This window comes from Dasypus novemcinctus, chromosome 11 (assembly GCF_030445035.2).
Source record: "Dasypus novemcinctus isolate mDasNov1 chromosome 11, mDasNov1.1.hap2, whole genome shotgun sequence".
NCBI lineage: Eukaryota > Metazoa > Chordata > Mammalia > Cingulata > Dasypodidae > Dasypus > Dasypus novemcinctus.
Window position 1 is genome coordinate 98,977,240 of NC_080683.1, and position 25,895 is coordinate 99,003,134.

The 25,895-nt window shown below is 34.5% G+C and overlaps 1 protein-coding gene across 2 annotated transcripts in view; it reads right to left on the reverse strand.

The window, feature by feature from the left end:
* TBC1D32 (TBC1 domain family member 32) overlaps positions 1-25,895 on the reverse strand; it is a 251,432-nt gene that overhangs the window by 111,265 nt on the left and 114,272 nt on the right. For both annotated transcript variants that reach the window (XM_058307341.2, XM_058307340.2), the window contains 5 exons: positions 25,509-25,591; positions 14,938-15,076; positions 11,906-11,993; positions 9,896-10,014; positions 52-168 (listed from right to left, as the gene is read on the reverse strand). In XM_058307341.2, the coding sequence (XP_058163324.1) occupies positions 52-168; positions 9,896-10,014; positions 11,906-11,993; positions 14,938-15,076; positions 25,509-25,591 (546 nt within the window). The remainder of the gene's footprint in view (positions 1-51; positions 169-9,895; positions 10,015-11,905; positions 11,994-14,937; positions 15,077-25,508; positions 25,592-25,895) is intronic.

Sequence of the window (25,895 nt, forward strand, 5' to 3'; positions counted from 1 at the left end):
GCATGATTTTTCTGTAAATCTACAACTTCTCTATTAAAAAAAATGACTTACAATAATACATGTTGGTACTTCACGAAGAGAATATTCTGCTTTATTAGGAAGTTCTCGATTGCCAACCAGCTCATAAACAGCAGGATAGGATAACAAGTTCACCAGTGCTATAAAAGACTAGGGGAAAGAAATAGAACATAATCATTCAAATGGTTCATTTTTTCCAACTACATCTACATGTAGTCACTAATGTAAAGTTTTATAGCTTTTTTATATATGACTGTAAGGATTAACTTATTTTTAAATTAAGCCTAATTCACATCAATGTGAAATACATACAAATATAAGTATGAAATAGTTAACATTCACAACACTTACATGCTGAAAATGATTCATATAACAACTATTACAGAGCATAGCTCAGAGTTGGAAAATATTTTAAAATGCCAAGTATCTCTTGAAATATTTGGTTCTGAGAAAAAAAATGAGCTGAGTCAGCTTTTTTTCCATTCCTTGCACTGCTTTATCTAATGTGTAAAAAAATACAAGCAATTAGTAGTTAAAGGCTCTGGGCAAGATAATGAAGTCTGTATATCTAAGGCTACCTGTTTAACTGCATTCATTGGAAATCCAACTAATCTAGATACTACAGTTAATTTCAAAGAGCCTTGTCTTTTCCAATCAAAACCAGCTCACTTTTTGGTACAATCTTAACAAGTTAATCTTTCCATGAAATTAATAAACTCCCTATTCTTGTTTCCTTTCATTAAAAGCTACTGGAATATTGTTCCCAGGTACATATCATTCTTTGGCTCCCCTGCTTAAAAGCATACAATGGTTGCCCATCACTAAGGATCAAATCTAAACTCTTTAGATTAGCGTGACTTTCAAGACACTTTGCTAATTGACACCTTTCTCCTCTTCAGAGTCTCAAATACCTCATTTCCCATTATTCCCCAGCATGAAATCGCTACTTCAGACAACCGAATCTGCCTGTGGTCTCCTTCAAATGACTGCCTCACGGACAAAATTTTCTTATCCTACTAACTAGTTCCTCTTGCCCTTTTACTTATTCATTATTCCACTTATCTAGCTTTCAAAAGGTTGCCAAAAATTCTTTTCTGAAGTGTTTCTAATTAACTTCATCCCTCACTAGAAGCTCTATATTCTGTCAGTACTAGTACAGTTAGTTTGTAATATATTAAATGATGTGGGCTATGGGTGGGAGGCTGTTCCTCCCTCTGTAGATAATCTAAGTTGTCTGTGTCCTGACTTGTGGGTGTGGGACGGTAAGAGGCTGCAGTCCTGCCCTTGGTGACCATGGCAACGACTCCAGTCCCGGGAAACAGTTTAGCAATGCAAACTCTATGAACTTTAAATATTCAGGGAAAATGCAAACCAAATGTGCTAAAAGTTTATCTAGAATGTATAAGGTCTATGCTAAAAAGCTTACCTAGGATGTGGAAGATACATGCTAATTCAAGCCTATTAAGTACTGAAACAAAAATGATCTGGCCCTTCCTCTCTGTATAAAAGAACTCAAAATTCTTGTTCAGGGCTTGGGTTTGAAACAGGAAACTCCCGAGTCCAGCCGGCCATCAATAAATAATTTTTCCTTCTTGAAATCATTACTGAGTCCTGGCCTTTCTATATGCAAATAATTGAACCTCTCTCAACTTCTACAAGAAAATTGTACTTAATTGTAATTATTACGTTTTTGGCTTGCTTTTAAATTTTTTTTTCCTTAAACTTAGGAAATCTGAGAATGAGAAAAATTGAGAATTTTCACTAAAATCAGAAAATTGAAAACATTTAAAAGAGCTTTTAATTAAATCTCTTATTATCTAATATATGAGAAAACCTGAGGTCTAGAGAACTTATTCAAAGACACACTCAAAAAGATGGTACCAGAACTAAGACCAAGATCTCTATTCTCCTATTCCAGGCTATGGGTACTCATTCTAAATCACAGCCTAATCCTTAAATACTATTTAGTGCTAGATTTGTTCTGCAGTTTATACACAGCTAAGCAATTAAATTTGAGGACCCAGAAGATAGAGTCCCTTTTATATTCACCCCCTTATTCCACCAAATTAATGCTATTTAACAAATAACAGTGGGTTATGTAATAAACATACTTAACACATAGTGGTTTTTAATAATTGCTATTGCTGGATGCAGAATGAACTGACTAGTTTTAATTAGGAATATTATTATAGTCTGTTATCATTGTCATCTCCTTGGTAATACTTTTTCTCGATTACATATCAGTGTTAGCTGCCTCCTGACACAATTTAGAAAGTGTTTCCTCTACCTCTATTTTCTATAAGAACTTGTGTAAAATCAGTGTTCTTCCATCCATAACTGTTTGATAGACTTCACCAGTGAAACCATCTGAAAAACTTTTGGGTAATGAATTTCATTTCTTTATAAAGAGCTATTCAGTTTTTCTATTTTATATTGGGTGTGTGGTGGAATGAATTATGTATCCAAACAAAGAGACATTCTTAATCTTAATCCACATTCCCGTATGTGTGAATCCATTTGTAAACAGGACCTTTTCAAGATATTATTTTTAGTTAAGGTGTGTTCCAAATGAATCAGGGTGGGCCTTAACACATATTACTGGAGGCCTTTATAAGCAGAAGAAATTCAGACAGTCAGAGAAAATCACACATGAGGAAACGAGAAATAACACCACGTGACAGAGAACTGCCGTCTCTCGAATGCTACCAACCCCAGGAGAAATCAGAGCCTTGCCGACATCCTGATTTAAGATTTCTAGCCTCTAAACCTGACCCAATACATTCTTGTTGCTTAAGCCAATCCATAGTGTGGTATTTGTCTTAGCCTCCATGGCAAACAAAGACAAGTTCAGTTTTGGTGAACTTATATTTTTAACCAAATAATGAAATAAAGCTGTTCATAATATTGCCTTGTTATTCTTTAATATCTTTGGGATCTACAGTGATATGTCCTCTTTAATTACCTGATATTGGTAATTTGGGCTCCCTCTTATTCTCTTGATCAGTCTAGCCAGAAATTTATCAATTTTAACAACCATTTCAAACAACCAACTTTTGGATTTGTTACTTTTCACTAGCTCGCCTTTTTCTATTTCATTAATTTCTACTCTAATATTTATTTTCTTTCTTCTATTTGTTCTTTTCCAAGTTTCTAAAGTGGAAACATATTAATTTTAGATTATTTTCAAATATAAATATTAAAACTGAAAGTATCCCCCTTAGAGCTATTTCAGCCATATCCCACAAATTTGATATGCTGTATTTTCATTTTAATTTCATTTGAAATATTTTATAATTTCCTTTGTGACTTCTTTGCTTTATGAGCTATTTAAAAGTATGTTGCTTAATTTACAAATTTTTTTCCCTAGCTCATTGTTCTTGGTTTTTAATTAACTTCATTTTAGTCAAATAACATTTTTATTATTTCAATTATCTTAAATTTATCTAGACTTACATTTTAGCCCAGTGTATAATCTATCTTCATGAACAAGCCATGAGCTCTTGAAAAGAACATGTATTCTGTACTCATTCAGTATAGAATTCTATAAATATCAATTATATCAAATGAAACTATCAACAAATTAGTGCCATAACCACAGAGAAAAGAATTACTTACTATAAATGACTTTAAAATGCAATATTTATATCATTTATATCTTAACGGGTATTTTGTTGATCTTTTTCAGCAACTGCTGAAAGAGGAGTATTAAAATCTTCAGCTCTGATTATAGATTTGTCTGTTTCTTTCTTTATGCTTTATATTTTAACTACATATATTTTGAATCTCAATTATTAGGATTATTCCTGATGTATGATTTTATCTTCCTTATGTATTGATCACTGCATCACTATGAAATGTTTCCCTTAATAGTTAGTATTTTTAAAAAATTTCCCTCCCCTTCCCCTCCCCCCCCTCCCGTTATCTGTTCTCTGTGTCTATTTGCTGCATCTTCTTTGTCTGCTTCTGTTATTGTCAGCGGCACAGGAATCTGTGGGTTTTTTTTGTTGCATCATCTTCTTGTGTCACCTCTCCGTGTGTGCGGCACCATTCCTGGGCAGGCTGCACTTTCTTTCGTGCTGGGCGGCTCTCCTTACAGGGCACACTCCTTGCGCGTGGGGCTCCCTAGCGGGGGGCACCATTGCGTGGCAAGGCACTCCTTGTGCACATCAGCACTGCGCATGGGCCAGCTCCATACGGGTCAAGGAGGCCTGGGGTTTGAACTGTGGACCTCCCATCTGGTAAGTGGATGCCCTAACCATGGGGCCAAGTCCGCCGCCCTAGTATTTCTTTTTCTTTATAGTTATCGGATACTAAATGCAGTGATTCCGGTCTTCTAATTATTTTTGTAGTATAGATTTTTCTATACATTTTTTTAATTTAACTGTGTATTTTTATTTAAAGTGAATTTCATACTGAAAAAATGAATTTATAAATTTTATTTTATTTAAATTAATTTAAACTTACATAGCCATGCAGACTTTAGCTGCTATATTGACAGCAGAGCTATAAAGGGACAGAAAGAAGAACCTGGAAGAGGGAAATGGGATAGAAGTACATTCTTGAATGTACCTTATAATGTACTGAAATGACACAGCTATTTCCTATAATTTAAAAGAAAAATTGAAATTAAATCCCAAAATAAAAACTGAAACAATTCCCTTAAATATAAATCATACCAAAACATATGAAACAATATAACAAATCAGTGCCATAGCTGGAGAAAAGAATTACTCATTATAAATGACTTTATAATGCAATATTAATTTTTTTTATTCTACTTCCCTATCAAAAAAGAACTAAAAAGAACTTACAAACTGCAGCCACTGTTTTTATTGGTAAAATAATGCTAGCAGTTTATTCTGAAACTCTTATATGTATGACAGAGCAAATAAGTAGAACTCATGTAATTGAGAACCAATATTTTCAGGGAAAAAGAAAATAAATAAACTATAAATCTAAAAAATAGTATAAAACTCAGTAACTGAGGCCCTCAAGATGATGGTGTAAGACAATCCAGGGTTCTGTTCTCCAACAGAATCCCTGAACAACTAGCAAAAACTGGTAGAGCCACCTTCCACAGAACTCCAGAAAACTGGTAAAGAGTTGCAGAAACTGGATGAGTGCCAAATAAAAAAAATAAAATAAATGCAGCTTAAATATGGAAGGAAAAGTTTGTAGCAGCCTTGATGGCCCCTCCCCCACCTCTTCTCTGGGTAGGTATGGAGAGAGCCTATACTCTCAGCATGGGTTCCTGGCCCTGTACCAGAGAGAGCAGAGTAATCCCTATGCACATACGTTCATGTTTATCTGTGACAATTTATCAGGTGGCAGCATGGAAGACTGGCCCAGAACACTCATCTCTGGTTCACCCTCCAAGAACTTACCCTGCATGTAGAAGCAATTTGCAGACAATTAAATCAGTATAAGAAACAATCAAATTAAAGTGGCCTAGGGCGAAGGATTACTTGCTGTAAGGCATAAAATAGAGCAACCCTATGGGAAGAAGTCTATTTCATAGGGACGGAATGAGAATTCGGATCCCGGTAAACTAGGAAATTAATAGGCAAGGAGCATATGTCAAGAACTAGATGCATGTTCAGAAAATAACAGAGAGGAGTATGCACTTTTGAAGTGAGCTGATCTTTTTGGTAGGAGGACTAAGATTGAAGAACAGCAACAGCCAACAAAGAGCCAATTTGTAGAAAACTGGTACAAATGTGAAAGATGTTATTTGCATTGGTTTGCTTTTGTTATCTCCTGGCAACTCAAGGAAATTTGGATACAAAGTTAAGGAACAGACAACTCAGGGATTAAATTCCAGAGTTAACAAATTAAACTACTAAAATGTGCATTGTGCAGCAGAAGATTATAAGACAAAAACTGAAAGAGGAAAAGATGGTCCATTTAAAGAAAGATGATAAAACATCAGAAAGAATGAGTGAAGAAGACCAAACCTTAAATATAAAAATGACCTGGAATATGCTCAGAGAGATAAAGGAAAACAGAGAAAGAACAAAAAAAGATAAAAAAACCATATATGAACAAAATGAAAAAAATCACTAAAAAAATAGAAATTATAAAAAAAGAAACAAAGAGAGTTGAACAATAATAACTGAAATCAAAAATTCCATAGAGGAGTTTAATAGCAGACTGGAGCTGACAAAATAGGAAGTGTTGAACTTAAAGGTAATACAATTGAAATGACCAGGGTGAGAAGCAGATAGAAAAAAGACTGAACAATAATGAGCAGCGCATAAGAGGCTTTCAGAACACCATCAAGTTTACCAATATACATTACGGGAGGCCCAGAAGGAGAAAAAAGAAACGGCAAAAGGAATATCCAAGAAAATGTCAGGAAACTTTCCAAATTTGATGAAAGATAAGAATATACACATTCAATATGCCCAATAAACCCAAAACAGAATCAACTCAAAGAGAATCATGCCCACAAATATTATAAATATAATCAAATTATCAAAGGCCAAAGACAAAGAGAATCCTGAAAGCTGCAAGAAAAAAACATGTCATTATAAGGGAGTCTAAATAATATTAAGTGCCAATTTCTTACAGAAACCAAGGATTTTATGTTCAGTGAAAGTCTTTTACAAAACTGAGGAGATTAAGATATTCCCTGATAAACAAAAGCTGAGGTTGTTCATTATCACTGAACCTGTACTATATGCAATGCAAAAGGGGGTTCTTCATACTAAAAGGAAAGGACACTACAAGTAGATTGAATGAGCATTAAAAATAAATAAAAACCTCTAGTAAAGAAAGTCACATAGGTAATTTACTAAATGCCAGTACTATTGCATTTTTGGTATGTATCTACACTTTTTGATTTGTACAGGATGTAAAATACAAATGCATAAAAGGTAATAATAAATCTATGGTTTTGAATACACAACATCTAAAGACATAATTTGTACCAAGAACAACTAAAAGGTGGAAGGATAAAAGGATATAGAGAGTGTATGTGTGCTACTCAAGTAAAGGTGATATCAAATCAGATGAGATAGTAATAGATTTAGTTTGTTAAATTTAAGCCTAATTATAACCACAAAGAAAATATCTGAAAAACATACACAGAAGGAAAAGGGACTCAAAATGGTTTACCAATAAAGATGAAATAACCACAAAAGCAGACCATTACTGAAGAATTGAGGGACAAAACGATATAAGACTAACAAAAATATATAGAAAACAAGCCCTACACTATCTGTAATTATGTTAATGTTAATAGATTAAAATGCCCAGGCAAAAGGCAGAGATTGGAAAAATGTATTAAAAAAAAAAAATCACCCAACTCTATGCTGTCTACAAGAGACATCTGAAATTCAAATGCACAAGTAAATGGAAAGTGAAAGGATAGAGAAAAATATTCCCTGAATATAGTAACTAAAAGAGCTGTGGCAGCTCTGCTACTATGAAATAAAATGGGTTTCAAGTCAAAGCTGTTAGAAGGGTAGAAGAAAAACACTATATAATGATAATGTGGTCAATTCAACAAGATATAACAATTATGAACATATATGCATCTAACAGCAAAATCCCAAAATACGTGAAGCAAATATCGACAGATTTGAAGGAAGAAATAGACAGTTCAACATGAGTAAGAGGAGAATTCAATACACAACGTTCAATAATGGATAGAACATCTAGACAAATGATAAATAAGAAAATACAAGACTTAATCAGCTGTATCTAAAATGAGCTTGGGTGTGGTTTCCTTTGCATTTACATTCTTTGCATAAACCTCCTTCAAATTCCCTGAGTTACTAGGTCCGTAATTTTTATCTTTCAAAAAATGTGGGTAATTTGAGTTATTATTTACTCAAATATTTTTTTGCCCCATTTTCTCTCTCTTTCGATCTCTCGTCATTTTGATATTCCAATTACATATATGTTAAATGTTTTGATATGGTTGTACGAAACACTGAAGCTTTTCTTCATAACTTTTTTTACTCTTCTTCAGATTGGATAATTTCTGTTGATATATCCTCAAGTTCACTGGCTCTTTCTTCTATGATCTCTACATCTTCAGTTAAGCCCACTCAGAAAATCATATATCAATAATACTTTTTCAGTACTAGAATGTCTATTCAGTTCTTTTATACAGTTTCTATTTCATTGCTTTGATTTCTAATTTTTTCAATCATTACAAACATATTTTCCTTTACATTCTATTTATAACAGTTGCTTTAAAATCACCATCTAATAATCTCAACATTTTCATTAGTCCAATTTCCATTCCTACTTCTTTAGTATGAATCATATTTCCCTGTTTCTTTATATGTCTAGTAACTTTTAATGTATCCTTCACATTGTCAAGGATATACTTTAAATAATCTGAATTCAGTTATATTCCCCAAGAAGTGCTGTTTTATTTTGTTTTTGTTTTTTTAAATGTAGCAGTTCATTTGGCTGGGCTTAAACTCCAAACTCTCCAGTCCCTATGATAGGCATCATCTGATATCTCTGTTAAATTTACATGCATAGTTTAAGGGTTACCCAAATATTTCAGCGGAATCTATAAACAGAAATTGGAGTGCTCCCTCTGGGGCTTACTTTTCTTCCATCTGTTGTGTTCCCCTAAACTTTGTTTTTTGGGTCTTCAAGCATATTGGATTGTGGTGCATCAACTGGTACTGGCCCTCAAAACAAACATCTGTTCAGTCTGGAAACTTGACCAGTGCCATTCTCTTTACTCAAAGATTGACTCCCTTCTGTTTATGTCTCTTTTTTCCTCATTCCAGAGATGCCAAGCAGTTGCTTTATAAATTATTTTTCCAGAGTTCTTAGGTGATCCCTATAGGAGAGAACCAGTCTACCACCATAAAAAGCAGAACCTCTGAAATGTTCTTTTGATACTTTTATGGCGTCCTTAAAGGAAAATAGCCCAGCTACCACAAAGTCAAAATTAGGAATCATCATTTCATTTTATTTCACCTATTTTTTTACTAGGAAAGTGAGACGTTTAAAAAAAAAATCACAGCAAAAATATAGTCTCCATATAAACCCCTTCACACACAGTTTTTCCTATTATTAACACATTGCATTAGTGTGATACCTTTATTACAATTGTTGAAATAATATTACTGTAATTACACTATTAACTATAGTCCACAGTTTACATTAGAGTTTACTATTTATGCTGTATAGTTCTAAGGTTTTTTAAAAAAAGTTTTGTTCTAGTAACTATATACAACCTAAAATTTCCCCTTTTGATCACATTCAAATATATAATTCACTGGTTTTAATTAATTTACAAAGCTGTGCTACCATCACCACCATCCATTACCAACACCTCATTCCCTATGCCAACATTGGCCTCTAATATCCTATAAAATCATTTCATTGTAGTGAAATCTGGGTGACAAATTAAATATATAAAAGTCTTTGATTATAAAAAAATATTGTGTGGATGTGTCAGAATTTTTTTTACTTCATGATTCTGAATGACAGCATCTTTACTCTGCCCATCTCCCTTCAAATAATACTGATAATTTTCTATTAGATGCAAGTTCTAGAGCAAAAAGCTACTTTTTCTTTGGTTGTTTTGGTTTGTTTGGGCTTTGGTTTGTGTCAGATTTTAATTTTGTAAAATGTCTGGTATACTATTATTCTTAATTATTAAGGGCAAAAATTATAAAAATAATGTGAAAGAAAAATAACCTTGCAAAACATAATTGGCAGTGAACACTGGTATTTGTATTATTCACTAACTTTATTTTGAAAAGGAAAATAATTTAGAAATTATTAAAAAGGTGATAGGAAAGGCTGCTGGCATAACTGAATAGATAAGTCCTGAAGAAGGCATTTCTGAGAGATATATTTAAATTTTTTACATTATTAGTAAAATCAAATTAATTTTTACCTTTTGACAGCTTCGGTCAATAGGATCCACTGGAGTAGTTCTGGGATGGGTTACTCTGACATCATCTCTGCCACATTCCAGATCGGCCCATAATTCAGTTATAAGTGCATTAACAAACCCTACAAAGAATTTTATTTCATTATTTTCTGTCACATTTATAAGAATATTTCCTTGGATTATGGCAGTGTTGCACGACTGGTTCACACTGACATGTGACAGACTTGCTTCCTGCATATGAAATAACCTCTACCTTGGTACAAATTATATCTGCTATTGTTAATATAATTTTATGATACTCCACTAATATAAGACTGTGTAATGAATAAATTCTGAAAGATGATTTCCCTACAAAACTGCTGAATTACAGTTCTCAGCTTTTATCCTTCAGTCCTCAGTTTCTCTGAACATGAATTTCTAAAAATGTTAAGGATGCATTTTGCTCTACAAATAAGCCAACAGAGTAAGGCAGCCTGAAAGGTAGTATGTATGTATTTCAACAGGAGTGGGAAGGAGAGGAGGGATTTGGAGATAAGGCTGGCATCCAAAGAATGAAAATTTGTTCCCTTATTCCAATAAAAATTTCTTTCATTATTCCATATGATGAAAACACTTTGCTATTTTATACAACCTTTGCCTCTATACTATAGGTCTTTAAATTCTCATGAATCAGATACAATATATTTACATGAAAAGGAGTATTAAGTTTGATTATTAAAGTCCTCTATGAAGAATCAAATCACATGGAAAAGTATAAAAACTTAGCAGCTAATCATAAAATCAGTAAATTCAGAATATCAGTATTAGTGCAGAAAGGGTCCATATGGTAAAATAGGAAAAAAAAATTACCTCTGGAATCAAAAATATTAGGGTTCAAATTCAAAATCTGCACATTTATTAGCTATACATCCTTACACAAATCCTTTGTTTTGGAGTCTCAGTTGCCCCATTTGAAAAAGGAAATACTACTACTACATTCCAGCATTGCTGTGAAGTATAAATGGATAAAACATTTGAAGTTCGTAATACAGTATCTAAGACACTGTAGGAACACAAATGTTGTTAGTCTTCCTTCCTTTATTCTATGAAAAACTGCAATTAACTCTCTCACCAAAAACTTGATAACTCTGAGGCTCAGAAGTTTAATGACTTGACCAATTATCCAAATGCCTATATTTTTTATTTTATTCTAAGTAGAAAAAAAAAGCAATTCAGCTTAGGATAATTTCTGCAAAGAAGCACACTTCATAGTATTAGTAGTCCAAATTAATTCAGACAAAAAATATTTAAATATACTATGGGAAAATATTTTCAATTAAGGAAAGAATCAATAGTGATCAGTGAGGCCTAGATTTACCAACTCTAAGCCTTGAAAAATATGACCACAACATCTCTGTTAGGAATTACATATATTGCCTGTATCTGTCTGGTTCAGGATTCAGACAACCTTGAAATATGACCTAGTAAATTCCCAATGTTTTAACTTCCTTGCAAGTCCAGATGATAGTGGATAGTCCATATCAACTGCAAACTGTGAAAATAAGTAGTAAAAGTTCAGTGCTGAGAGAGAGAGGCTTTTAAGAAGGGAAGAAGAACAATAACAAGGAAATGGCATATATTTGTGATAACTACTATGAGTATAAATTGTGATGCACAAAAAAGCCACCGATAAACTGAGAATTAGACAATACTAATATATTTGTAAGATGAAGAAGGATTCTTAAAAGCATCAGGTATATCTCAGTTTAGTACCTTAAGTGTCATTGTTCTAAAACAGAAAGAGAACAAGGCTGAATATATAATACAGAAAAATCAATAATAATAAAGTCCAAGAGGAATTTTGTGGAAAAGATAAAAAGGAAACCCCATAATTTCCTTCTACCAAAGGACTAACTCAGGAAAAAGAACATTTTGGTAAATATCCTGATACTTAACCATGCTAGTTAAATCTCAGTTGGTTTGCTATATTTAACTACAATTAAAATAATTATAATTCTAATAGGAAAAAATTACCTGAATTTTCTAATGCTATTGCACCTGCTGCTGTTGATGCCACCTGTGTAACCATAACTCCATAGTCAAACTTTTTATTCCTGCTGATCTAACAATATAAATAAGAAACACCAATGAGAAGCAAGAAAACACAGCAGGCTAATACTTTATTTACATGTATAGTAGAGTTACTGGTTTTTAAAATTAGAATACCAGGCATTCCTTCAAGTAAAGATAATTACTTGGCAGCAAATACAAACCCAGAAACCATAACGATCAGTGAGTTTATACTAATGTAATATTTTTGACAATATTAATTCAGATCTGGTTCTTGACCCAGCTCTTGATCAAGTCACTTACCTCTCCAGGTTTAAGTTTCTTCATATCTAAAATGAGAGACTAGACAGATAAAGAGTACAATTCCTTCCAATTCTAAATTCTATTATTTTATTGTTTTACTTTTTAGGTTAGTGTCATATATTTCCTCATTTAAAAATCTGAACTGAATGCCAGTTTCTTAACTTCAAATAATTTACTAATTTTAAAGAGAACAATGGTATTTTTTTTAAATGACTATTATTTTTAAAGGCATTATCATTTTTGTTCCTAGGAGGAAGAAAATTAATACACACATACAAAAACACAAAGAATTAATCCACATCTTTAATAAGAGATTTTTAACTCTATAACAGGATTGTAGAGAATATTAAAAAAAAAATGTGTTACTTCACAAAGAGACTATTAAACATGTATTCTGGTAAAATATGAAAGAGAATACACCTCTAAGTATAAATCAGAATAAGAAAAGAAAGAGATGTTATAAAATGGTCCTCTTTCTCAAAGATAAAGTTGGCTTATAAAATATATGACTTAAAAACAGAGCTAACCATTCAGAATTAATATTTTTCCATATTTCATAAAAAGGACATATGTTAATCTCAAATTTAATATAAACTGTACACTCTCAGTTTTAGGGGCAAAAAAAAGTAAAGATCATGTAAGGAATAGGTTTATTTCTCCAATTTTCTGCTGCTAACATCTTCATAAATTTGCCTTCCATTTTTATTTTTCATATATCCCATTTTCCTTAACCTACAACCCATTACTCTGCAGTAAAATGACATAGAAATATAGTAGGACAAATGTCTATGCTTTTCCACTCACCCTCCTTCCCAACAACTAAAAAAGCAGTATACTCATCAATTATCCCACCTGACCCTGCTTATTTAAATGTTAGTAGCCATAAACCTTCCCAAATTCTTACTAAGTACTGAAAAGAAGAGGTAGAGCAAACGTCAGAGAAGTTAGATATCCTTTACTAAACAAGAAAGTCTTTGTGGACAGTGTCAGACCTGGGTTCTAGTCTTATTGCTGTAAGCAACCATGCGATCATAAGCAGATATTTAACCAAACTAGTTAGCTACTTTCTCTTCAGCAAAATTAAGGAAATGCACTAGCTTAGTTTTCTTATAAGAGTATTGAGGATCTAAATTTAAAAAGAAATGTCTTGAGTAGCATAAAGCACCCATTAAAATATCATGATAATATGATGATAACAAAGAAAGTGATGTACTAAATTCTAAGGTTGTAAGTTACTGAGACCCAGGGAAAAGTATATTCTATTTTAACTACCAGTGTGGTACAAAGGACGACTAGCTAGATTGTTTTAAATTAATGGAAGATAAAAAATAAAGACATCTAATCTTGGGTACATCATCTCAACAGTAAAAGCTGCCATCTGCACGCATCTGAATGAAAAAGGAAAATATCTCTGAGATGCTTTCAAATATGTAAAAACAAAAGGAAAACCAAAATACTTAACTAGTAAACAAGGAGAGGTTCAACCCTGCCAGCAGAGTAATACAAATAAAAACAATACAAAAAAACAAAAACAAAAATAATTTCATTTATGTAAATTTTAAAAGACTGAAAAGATTCTAAATATTCAACAATAAGTATATATATATCTATGCATAGCAAACATATTAGTGAGGTTGCCTTGGCAGGGAGATATGTGCAGGGTGAAAAAGATCTGGAATCAGGAAAAACAGGAACATAAAAAAATAAGTAAAACAAGAGAAGTAAAATGCATGGATGGATGAGGACCGTATACTGAGGCATGTAAATAACTATATTCTCTATGTTTAAAGTCCATTTAAATAAAACAAAATATAAATATACAAAATAAATACATCTGCACATGCAAAGCTAGTATCATAAACCCATGAACTAATGTTCATTCAATTTATTTATGAAGGAATGGTCAGGACTCTCAGTCAGGAACTATTTATTCTTCATAGGCAAAGTCAATTCTAAAATGTTGAATTATTTGCTTTCTTATAAACTTAAACAAAAGCAGGAAATTAGAATTGAAAGGAATAAGGGAGAGGGAGAAAACGTTTTTGTGAGCAAGCAACCCACTAACATCAAGAAACTATAGCTGCCAAAGAAAGGAAGAATGAAAAAGGAAGGAAATACAGTTTTCAAAGCATACTTCAGTTCCTAAAGCCTCAGAAGTCTGGGGGTCTTTACTATGGTAGCAAAAAAGCTGAATATAGCTCAATGACCTCTGAGAGCATCACTGTATTAAGAAACAGAAAATTACTTGACTGTTTGAATAGAAGCTATATTACATTACATATTTTACTTAACAATAGCAATAATAGAATTCTTTTACAAATACTTTTCTTTTAAAATATGAGGACTAAATCTTCATTGACACATACATTTAGATATCCAACATATTTTTTTCCAGGACTCACATCCAGTTTCACTACATACAGATGTTTGATACTGTATTTATAAAATATCTGGATGATTAACTGAACTTAATTCAATCTGGTAGTTTTTCAACCTGCAAACACTGTCACAGATACCAACATCAGCTCTCTAACACTCTTCTGAAAAAATATAAAGTTCAATATTACAATGATATATGGCTTTTTAATTGAGGTTTAATAACCTCTTCATGCACAAAAATCAAAGAATGATATTCTTAATGGCTTTGACAGTAGCAAAATTTTCTTTTGCCTATGGCAAATGGTAAGTCATACCTGTAATTTTTTTGCATATCGGTTGAACATAAATGTCACACATTCATTGATGGCACCTGTTCTTTGAAGTAGTAGTAGTCCTTTGGGGGTGGCAGCAAAGTTTAGTAAATCATCTAACAAATTCTCTTCCCAAGCCATGCTGAAACAACAGGTAAAAGACAGGTAAATTTTCTTTAGCATACTCACAAGTAAAAAGAAAAAAAATTTCAGCTTAATACTAGAAGTAATTAAATCTATAGAATACACATTGGTTATAAAATACCTGAGAAATGTTTAAAGAAAACACAGAAGGCAGTTTCTTTGATTATGAAATCTTTAGTCTTAGATTTTTCTATGCCAATAATTTTCCTTTACAGAATGAATAAAATATTAACTGCACAGTTCAGCATTTTTATTACACTTAGCTTCCTCATCCATATCTTTTTTCATTCTATTATCCTATTATAACTCTGCTGTGTCCAGATTCCTAAAGCTCCAACACCCCATTATTTCTGTACTTTCATCATTATAAAGTATGTTCTCTGACTTTCTACAGCATATCACACACATTATCTTTTTTATTTTCATAGGTTTTTATATCTGTAATATTCCAGCACCCCTGATAAATATTTATTCAAAACTGAAGCAGTGAAAGGGATCAAACAATAAAAATACCAAACAGAGAGGAATGAGCATACGAAGAGAAGTTGGGAGAAGGAAGGAGAAAAAGGAGAAAAAAGTTCCCATTTAAAAATGGGTCTCCAAGCAACTTTCAAAGCCATGGTACAATCTAAAGGTAAGAACTATCAGAATCAACATTCATTAAATGAATTCATCTCAGCTGAAACAATTTCAGATATGATCACTGACTTTAAAATACATTTATTTAGGATTTTCAAAGGGAATTATAAACAAAAACAGCCAAAAAAAAACTCCCCTAAAACCGAAACAAAAGGCAGAAGTGAAATAAGAGCAGTCAGATTTTTTAAAAAGAAACCACTGGAAATCTTGGAAATACAAAAGATAGCCACTTAAGAAAAAGATAGGATTGGGAAACGGATGTGTCTCAACCAAACAGACTCCTGTCTACCATATAGGAGGTCCAGAGTTCGATGCCCAGGGCCTCCTGGTGAGAGCAAGTTGGCCCATGCAGTGAGCTGGCCCACGTGGTAAAGTGACCCTGTGTAGGAGTGTCACTTTGCATGGGAATGCTGCCCCACGTGGGAAAGCTGCCCCGTTCAGGGGTGCTGGCCGTTGCGGAGAGCTGGAGCAGCAAGAAGATGCAACAAGAGACACAAAGGAGAACAAATAAGAAGACGTAGCAGAACAGGGAGCCAGGTGGCGCAAGAAAGTAATCGCCTCTCTCCCACTCCATAAGGTGCCAGGAGCAGTTCCCGGAGCTGCCTAATGAGAAAATACAAGCAGACACAGAAGAACACACAGCGAATGGACACAGAGAGCAGACAATGGGTGAACGGGGAGGAGAAATAAACAAATCTTAAAAAAAGAAAAGGAAAGGAAAAGATAAGAAAAACTCTAGATCACAGTCAAAAAGAGAATTATTGAATTTATTTCATGAAAAGAACAGATATGAGAGATAATAGACTGAAAGGCTTCAATATACATCTAATAAGAATTCCAAGAGAAGAAGAGAATGCAGGGCATATTTGAAAAAATACTGAGAACTTTCTTGAAATGAGGAAAGCCACCAGACTATAAATTAAAAGTGCAGTTAAAGTAATGAGCAGGATAAAATTAAACCACACAGAAACAAAAGTAAAAAAAAAAAAAAGTAAAGCTATCAGATAGAAAACATGTGGTCTTTAAAAGAAATGCAATTATACTGACAATACACTTATTAAACTGATTCCAGAAGACAATGCAGTGACAGCTTCAAAATACTGATAAGTAATTGTCAACCTAAACTTTTACATCCAGCTAAACTACCATTTACAAGTAAATGAGAGAGTATGTATGTGCCTGTGTGTATGTCCTTCTATGTATGTTGAAGGGAGAATAGGCATAAAAATGAACTGAGAAGCAAGAATGGGCTACAACTTCTAATAAATGTCGTAAAAAAACAGTAAACATGCCAACAAATTTAACATCTGACTATGAGAAAAATTAAGTTTGGTAATTAAAAATATAAAACCAAAATTCAAGACAATCAACACAATTAAGGGTTTGGAGAGTTTAGGAGATCAATGGGACCGTAAAGAGGTGAAAAGAAAACTGAGTTACTTGCCCCTACAGCTGGGAACAGCACATATCCCCCATCCTCAAGGCAAATAGCTTCAGTAAAACCCCTGACTCAAAGCAGCCAACTGAAAGGGGAAAGAGGTGCTCCTGCCTGTAAGGAATAAGGGTCAGGCAGAAGACAGAAAGTAGTTTAACTTCAGTGAGTTTGTCCAACTGAGGCCACTCTGAATCTTAGTTGTAACCAGTCCAGCAAATGGAGTCTCGAAGACACCCATCCATGGGGAAGCTGAAAAACAAACAGGTGTGGAAACAGGAAACTTAGAGAGAGAGAAGTATCAGTGTGGGGGAGAAGTATAAGTGGGGGGGGAGATAGGGTGGGTGGGACAAAGTGGAAAAAAAAAAAAAAAAAGACCCTGGCCAGCACTGAAGCCGCCCAAGGGAGAGGGAGGCAGGGATCAGATCAGTAGGCTGTCACACTTACCCACCCTGGGAGAGAGGAACTAGGTCAGTGAGGGAGTGAGCTGACAGTGCCAGACAGACTGGGAAAGAAGGAAGTCTGGTAAGAAAGCCAGCAAATTGTTAGAATCCCTACTCCTCTGAGGGAATAGAGAGCAGGGAGAGGCAGACAAGCTTTCAGAATTCTACCTGTGGAGTGGGTGTATATAGTTCAATGAATGAATGCCTGCCTCACATATATTAGGTCCCCGTAACCCAGTACCTCCTAAGAGAAGGGATCCAGAGAGTGATGCAGTGGGTTGTCAGGCACCCAGCTGACACCTTGTGATAGGGAACTGATAGACTAAGATTTTTTTTTATAGGTTTTTAATGATTTTTAAAATTTATTATTAGCACTATTGTTCTTTATTTTTCCTTCTCTAAAATCAAGTACCTTACCTGTAGAAGGTAGGCTGCAGGGTGATTGATTGGTGAGCACTGGAAGACTGAGAGGGCCTAAGAGGGAAACCTGTTTTTCCTTGGTTGTTCATTGTGTTTTCTCTTTTTTTTTTGTTTCCTTTTTTACTTTTCCTCCTATTTTCTCCTTTGTTTCTTTATTTCTTTTTCTTTCTTTCATTTTTTCCTCTTCTGTTGCTTTTCTTTCATTCCACCTTCTCTTGTTTGGTCTTTCCTTATTTTTTCTCTTCCCCTCTCATCTTTATAGTCTTATAGTCCACTTATTTATTCTTAATCATTTGTATTTTTTATGATATTTTCACTCCTATTCTTTTTCCTGTCACTTTTATGTTTCCTTTTCTATCTTTAATTAGTACAATTATTAAAATTATTCTTTTTCTCTTCTTCTATCTTCCCTTTCCTATAGTCTTGATACTTTTTTTCAGGGAAACACAGACAACTACAAGGATGAAAAATAAGCATAATCAAATGTCAAGGAGGAACCTTAACACAAAACAAAATGAAGTAGAACACTAGAGGAGAAAGAGTAGCTAGCCATCTGAATCCATGAAGATAAACGATGCCTAGACACCAGCAAAAAATTATAAGCCATACTAAGAAACAGGAAGACATGACCCAGTCTAATAAACAAAATAAAAAAATTAAAAAGGAGATGCAGAATATGGAAAACCTAATCAAGGATGTCCAAACAAATATTATAAATCAACTAAGTGAAATAAGAGATAAAGGATATTAAGACGACAATGGGGGAACATGCAGAAGAAATCATAAACATACATAAAAAGACAACAGATCTGACAGTGATGAATGGCACAATGCAAGAAATAAAAAATATGCAGGAAGCACATAATAGCAGATCGGAATAGGCATAGGAAAGAACTGTGACATCAAAGATAGAATATCTGAAATTACACTGATAGAACAGATAGATTAAAAAAACAGAAAAAGTTCAGCAGGGACTCAGGGAATTGAATGACAACACAAAACACACAAACATACGCATTACAGGCAGCAGAGGAAAAAGAAAAGGGAAATGGGCAGAAGGAGTGTTGGAGAAAATAATGGCTGAAAATTTCCCAACTCTTTGGAGGGACATGGATGAACATATCCAGAAAGTGCAGTGCATTTCAAACACTATAAATACTAAAAGGCCTACCCTTTGACATATACTAATCAAATTATCAAACAATCAAGACAGAAAGAAAACTGAAAGCAGCAAGAGAAAACAGATCCATCACATACAAGGGAAGCTTGGTAAGATTAAGAGCTGATTTCTCATCTAAAACCATGAGTGCAAGAAGGCAATGATATGACCTGGTTAAGATGCTAAATGAAAAAACTGCCAGTCAAGAATTCTGTATCCAGCAAAGCTGGCAATCGAAAATGAGGGAAAGTTCAAAATATTCACAAACAAAAATTAAAGTGAGTTTGTCAGTAAGAAATCTACCCTTTAAGGAATACTAAAGGCAGTTCTGTGGGTTGAGAGGGAAAAACAGGAGGGAGAGGGTTTGAGGAGAGTGTAGAAAGGAAGTTTATTGGTAAAAATAACTAAAAAGATAGAGAAATAAAAACAAAATACGACCATATATAAACCTAAAGAAAAAATGGCTAATATAAGTACTGCCTTGATAGTAATATCATTGAATGGTAATGGACTAAACTCCCCAGTCAAAAGACACAGATTGGCAGAATTAATAAAGAAGCATGACCCACCCATATTCCATCTACAAGAAGCTTACACTAAACCTAGGCACGCAAGGAGGTTGCAAGTCAATGGCTGGAAAACAATTTTACATGCAAACAATAAATTAAAAAGGCAGGAGTAGCTATACTATTATCAGACAAAATAGATTTTAAATGAAGAACTGTTGAAGGAGACAAAGGACACTATATATAGTAATAAAAGGGGTAATCTATCAAGGAAAAAGAACAATCATGAACACTGATGCACCTAACTAGGGTGCCCCAAAATACATGAGGAAAACATTGGAAAAACTAAGTGAAAAAATAGATGCTTCTACAATTATAGTGGGGGGTTTTAACACACCATTATCACCACTGGACAGAACATCCTTATAGAAGGTCAATAAAGAAACAGAGACCTTGAATGATATGTTAGAGGATCTAGACCTAATAGACACTCCTCAAAATTAAAAGCTTGCACTTTAAAGGAGTTTGTCAAGAAAGTGAAAATGGGAGAAAATATCTGGTACCATTTATCTGATAAGGGCCTAATATCCACCATACATAAAGAAATCCCAGCTCTCAAAAATAAAAAGACAAACAACCCATTTTAAAAATGGGCAAGAGACTTGACTAGACACTTTCCAAGGAAGAAATACAAATGGCTAAAAAGCACATGAGAAGATTCTCAATATCACTAGTTATCAGGGAAATGCAAATCAAAACTACAATGAGATATCATCTTACACCTGTCAGACTGCTGGCTATTAAAAAAAAAATCAGAACTACAGCTGTTGAAGAGGATGTGGAAGCAAGGGAACCCTCATCCATTGCTGGTGGGAAGGTAGAATGGTACAGCCATTGTGAAGGACAGTTTGGTGGTTCCTCAAGAAGCTAACTATAGAAATGCCATATGGTATGATCCAGCAATCCCACTGCTGGGTATACACCCCGAAAAACTGAAAGCAGGAACAAGAACAGATACATGAGCACCGATGCTAATAATGGCATTATTCACTATTACCAAAAGTTAAAAGCAACCCAAGTTTCCATCAACAGATGAATGTATAAGCAAATTGTGGTACACACATGCAATGGAATATTACTCGGCTGTAAGAAGGAATGAATTATTGATACAAGGATCAATATGGATGAATCTAACAGAATGGTAACAATCCCTAGAGTTCACAGACAGTGCCTAGCAAAGGAAAACAGACCAATATGCCAGGCCCTTGATATTGATGCTTTTACTTATGAACAATGTTTTGGTGAAATTGAAACTTGGCCTAGTATTATATATCGCCTAAGAGCTACCTCTTGAAGTCCTCCTTGTTGCTCAAATGTGGCCTCTCTCTATGCCAAACTCAGCTTATAAACGCACTACCTTCCCCCAGGCATGGGACCTGATTCCTGGGGATGAGTCTCCCTAGCACTAAGGGATTATTACCAAGCACAAACTAGCAAGGCATTTGGAAAAAGACGTTGTAAAAAAGAAGGAAATATTAAATACAAATGAGTATTTTATGGCTAAGAGATTCTAAAGTGAGTTGGGGGAAGCAGGTTTGGCTCAATGGATAGAGCATCTGCCTACCACATGGGAGGTCTGCAGTTCAAACCCAGGGTCTCTTGACCCATGTGATGAGCTGGCCCAGCGCAGTGCTGATGTGCACAAGGAATGCTGTACCATGCAGGGGTGTCCCCCGCGTAGGGGAGCCCCAAGTGCAAGGAGTGCACCCCGAAGGAGAGTCGCCCAGTGCAAAAAAAATGAAGCCTGCCCAGGGTGGCACCAAACACACAGAGCTGATGCAACAAGATGATGCTACGAAAAGAGACACAGATTCCTGGTGTCGCTGACAAGAATACAAGTGGACACAGAAGAACACTCAGTGAATGAACAGAGAGAGCAGACAATGGGGGGGTGGGCAGGAAAGGGGAAATAAAAAAATAAATAAATCTTTAAAAATAAACAAAATAAAGTGAGTTGGGAGGTCATTCCAGAGGTTCACTTATACATGTCTCAGAAGGAACAGTAGAAAGTGCCTCAAGCAGGGGTACTCCTGAGGGCTCTAGAGACATCTGCACACTAAAGGCAGGGCAGACAATCCAGGAATCCGGCACCCCATCAGTGGGTCTTACCTCAGAATATATGATAACATATTCCCCAATGTATCAGAGTTAGACTCATTTATCATTTCCCTACACATGGTTCTTCTGTCCCTTTAATTTAAACTATAGTTAGGACTATGTCCAACTATATGTCCAAGAGACTTAAATCTTCTGGTTGTTCATATGCCAGTTGAACCCTGAATCTCAGCAGTGTTGCAACCAACATCTACTCAGACTCGCCCAGGACAACTAGCAAAAGCATGATGATAGACAACACCCATTTCAAAAAACAGAAAGTATCTACAACTATAAACAATACAGTTCCACCCATCTGCCTCATGGGATCTAAGGGGAGGGAAAGGGAAGAAGAGCTGTAACATGGGGCATTTTGGGGACACTGGAATTGTTCTGCATGACATTGCAAGATAGATACAGGCCATCACACATTTTGTCAAGACCTATAAAATTGTGTGGTGCAAAGTGGAAACCATCAACTATAGACCATGGTTAGCAGCAATGCTTCAACAGGTGCTCAACAATTGTAACAAATGTACCACATTTATGAAAGATGTTGCTAATGGGTAAAAGTGTGGGAGAGGGAGGACATGAAATATATGGGAATCCCCTATATTTTCAATGTAATATTTACGTAATCTAAAGCTTCTGTAAAAATAAAATAAATTTTTAAGAAACTTAATACATTCCTGTGGGTGTGAACCCATTCTAAATAAAACCTTTTGCTCAGGCTTTTTCAGTTGCAATGTAGCCCAACTGAACAGGATGGGTCTTAATCCTATTACTTAAGGCCATATGGAGAATGCCACAGAGAAAGAAAATGAGAGGGAGCAGCCAGAATTTGAATGTCAACAGAACCCAGAAGAGAAGAAAAGCCAGGAGAGGGCACTGTGTTCACTGCCATGTGACAGAAAAGTCAAGGACTGAAGTCGTCCCAGATTCAGTCTTCTGAGAGAAAGCATCGCTTTAGTGACATTGTGATTTTGGACTTCTAGCTTCAAAACCATGAACCAATAAATTCCCACTGTTTAAGCCAACCCAGCAGCCAGGTAACTAAATACTGTTACTTAGTAAAATGTATTTAATACATTCATCATTTTACCCTCTCACTTCTAGCATATGGAACATACTTTTTGTTCCACCAGTAATGATGTTCTTCCACTTTTATTAAATAATCAGTATCCATGTATTACTCATAACTCATTTTCACAACATCTGGGAAAACTTCCCCCATAAGTCAGGTCCCATGGACTCTGCATGATCCTTGAAATGGGTTGTGTCCCCCAAAAAGACAGGATGATTTTATTTGGATATAGAGTCACCACAGATGGGATTAGTTGTGTTAAAATGAGGTCATACTGGAGTAGGATGAGCCCTTGACTTAATATAACTTGTAAGAATGGGGTCAGGGAACAGATATGGGTTAAGCAGTTGAGGGCCAACCTCCCACATGGGAGGTCTCAAAGTCAGCTCCCAGAGCTTTCTAGAGAAAACAACCAACCAGAAAAACAACGAGCAAAACAACAAGCAAAACAATGAGCAACAATGAGCAGAACAATGAGCAAAACAATGTGCTAACAGGGAACAAACAAGCAAAACAATGAGGAAAAATGATGAGCAAACAATGATCAAAACAACGAGCAAACATAGGAAGAAGCCAGCTCAGGGATGCCGATGTGGATCAGTGGTTGAGCGCCAACCTCCTGGATGCCAGGTCCCAGGTTTAATCCCTGGTACTAGTAGAAAGGGAAGGGGGAAGGGAGGGAAGGGGAGAGGGAAGGTAGGAGGGAAGGGGAGAGGAGGGGGAGAGGAAAAGGGAAAGGGAAAGGAAAAGGAAAGGAAAAGGAATAGAAAAGGAAAGGAAAATAGCTTCAGACAGACACACACAAAGAAAAAATAACCATGTGATAATGGAAGCAGAGACTGAAGTGCTACAGCACCCAACTAAGGACAGACAAGTATCCTCTACAGATTTAAGAGGTAACATGGTCCTACTAACACCTTGATTTTGGACTTCTAGCCTTCAGATTTAAAAGATAATAAATTTCTCTTTATTATCTCTTAGTTCTGGTACTCTGATACAGCAGCCCTAAGAAACCAAGAGAGATAGCTATCATAGAACTTAACACATTATATAGCCACACTATATTTACTCATTTGTATTCTACAGCACATAGTAAGCTCTTTAAAGTATGTATATCCTAAAACCTGAACAGAGCACATGATTCCTAGTAGAAGTTCAATAAATAGTCCAATCAATGATTAGAAAATAGATACATGAAGGAACTTTTTAAAAGGATATACAATTCATACTACAGCATCTCAAAATTTAAAAAAACAGATCTAAAAAAGACCTCAAAAATTAATCACAGAAATGTTTATTCCTACCCTTCAATGCAAAGAAAAGAAGGGAAGTTAATTTAATTTTATGACAACTCTAGAAAAAAATATAGAGCAAACTTTTAGAGAACTGACAATCTGTTGAGCCTTTACACTGTTAAGGAAATGTGAAGACATTGTTGGTTGGTGGCTGGTTTGATTGTTTTTTAAGTTAAACTCTGCCTACCTGTTTCAGTTTCCTAGGCAGCTCAAAGTAAATACCATGAAATGGGTTAGGTTAAACAACGGGAATTATTTGCTTACAGTTTTGAGACCAGGAAAATGTCCAAATGAAGGCATCAGAGTAATGCTTTCTTCCCAAAGACTGGCTGCCAGATATCCTTGACTCCTCTGCCATATGTCAAGGCACATGGCAGCATCTGCTGGTCTCTACCTTCTCTTCAGGGTTATTTTGATTTCAGCTTCTTACCCATGGTTTCCTTTCTGTCTGAATTTCAATCTTTTAAAAAGGACCCCAATAATAGCGTTAAGACCCATCCTGAATTAGGTAGGGTCATACTTTAACTGGAAGTAGCCTCATCGAAAGATCCTACTTACAATGGGTCCTGTACAATCCATTACAGGAATGGAATAAATTTAAGAACATGTTTCTCTGGGGCATATACAGCTTCAAACCATCAGACTACCTAAAAGAGACATTCATCTTCAATATTTCCTTAAGGAAAGTTCTAATTATGTTCTTTTTATACTATGCCAACACTCAATTATAAAAGAAGAAGAGATTCCAGAAATGTATATCAACAGACATTTAATAAAATATATTTTCCCCATTTATCTGACTCTATATGCTATTGATATTTATAAAGAAAGAGGCAGACATCTAAATTTAAATTTTATACAAATACTGATTTAATCAATATTCCAATGTCAAAATCTAATTAAAGTGCATGCCTACAGATTTTGAGAATTCGTATTGTTAATATAAATGGGCTTCATTGGCATTTGAAAACATTTTTCTTCTACTGAACTCCCCAATTAGCTTTCCATTTTAATATTTGATTATTGTCCCCATTTTCTAGAAACTCTACAATATGTCAAGTTTCTTAATCCAATAGGTACATACAAGATGAAACAAGTATATTAAACACACCCAGCTCTTTTTGTGAAGATCACAAGTATTATATGATATCTTAAGTTCCTCCTAGCTGTAATGTTCTTTGATCCTATATGTATAAATTAACTTTCCTGTAAAATATTTTTGCTCTAGCAGTTTCTATTTTTATTTTAAAATTATTTATTTAAATATAAAAACAGTGAGTTTAATCCATTATACTTACATGTTTTGAGATTCCTGACTTATTGAAGAAAGAGAATCAAAACCTTCTACTGGAGTAGGAATTCTTTCTGTCAACAAACTTGTCTAAAAAAATAACAGTAGTTTACATTATTCTCATTCTTACTGATAGCATTAATCATAGAATCTCTTATATTGTGCTTTATTTTTTTATCCTTACTGTAATTAAAATAAAAATTTAAAAACCTTCAAAATTTAAGTTATTTGGGCATTAAATAAATATTGTCTAAAGTACTTCATAAGTAAAGCATAGAAAGTGGGGGGAAAAAAAGACTTTGTAGTCCACTGATATATACTATACTGAGCTATTGCTACATTATAGTCTCATAATAGCATCTATAACAAAAACTCAGTTGACACTAAAATTTAC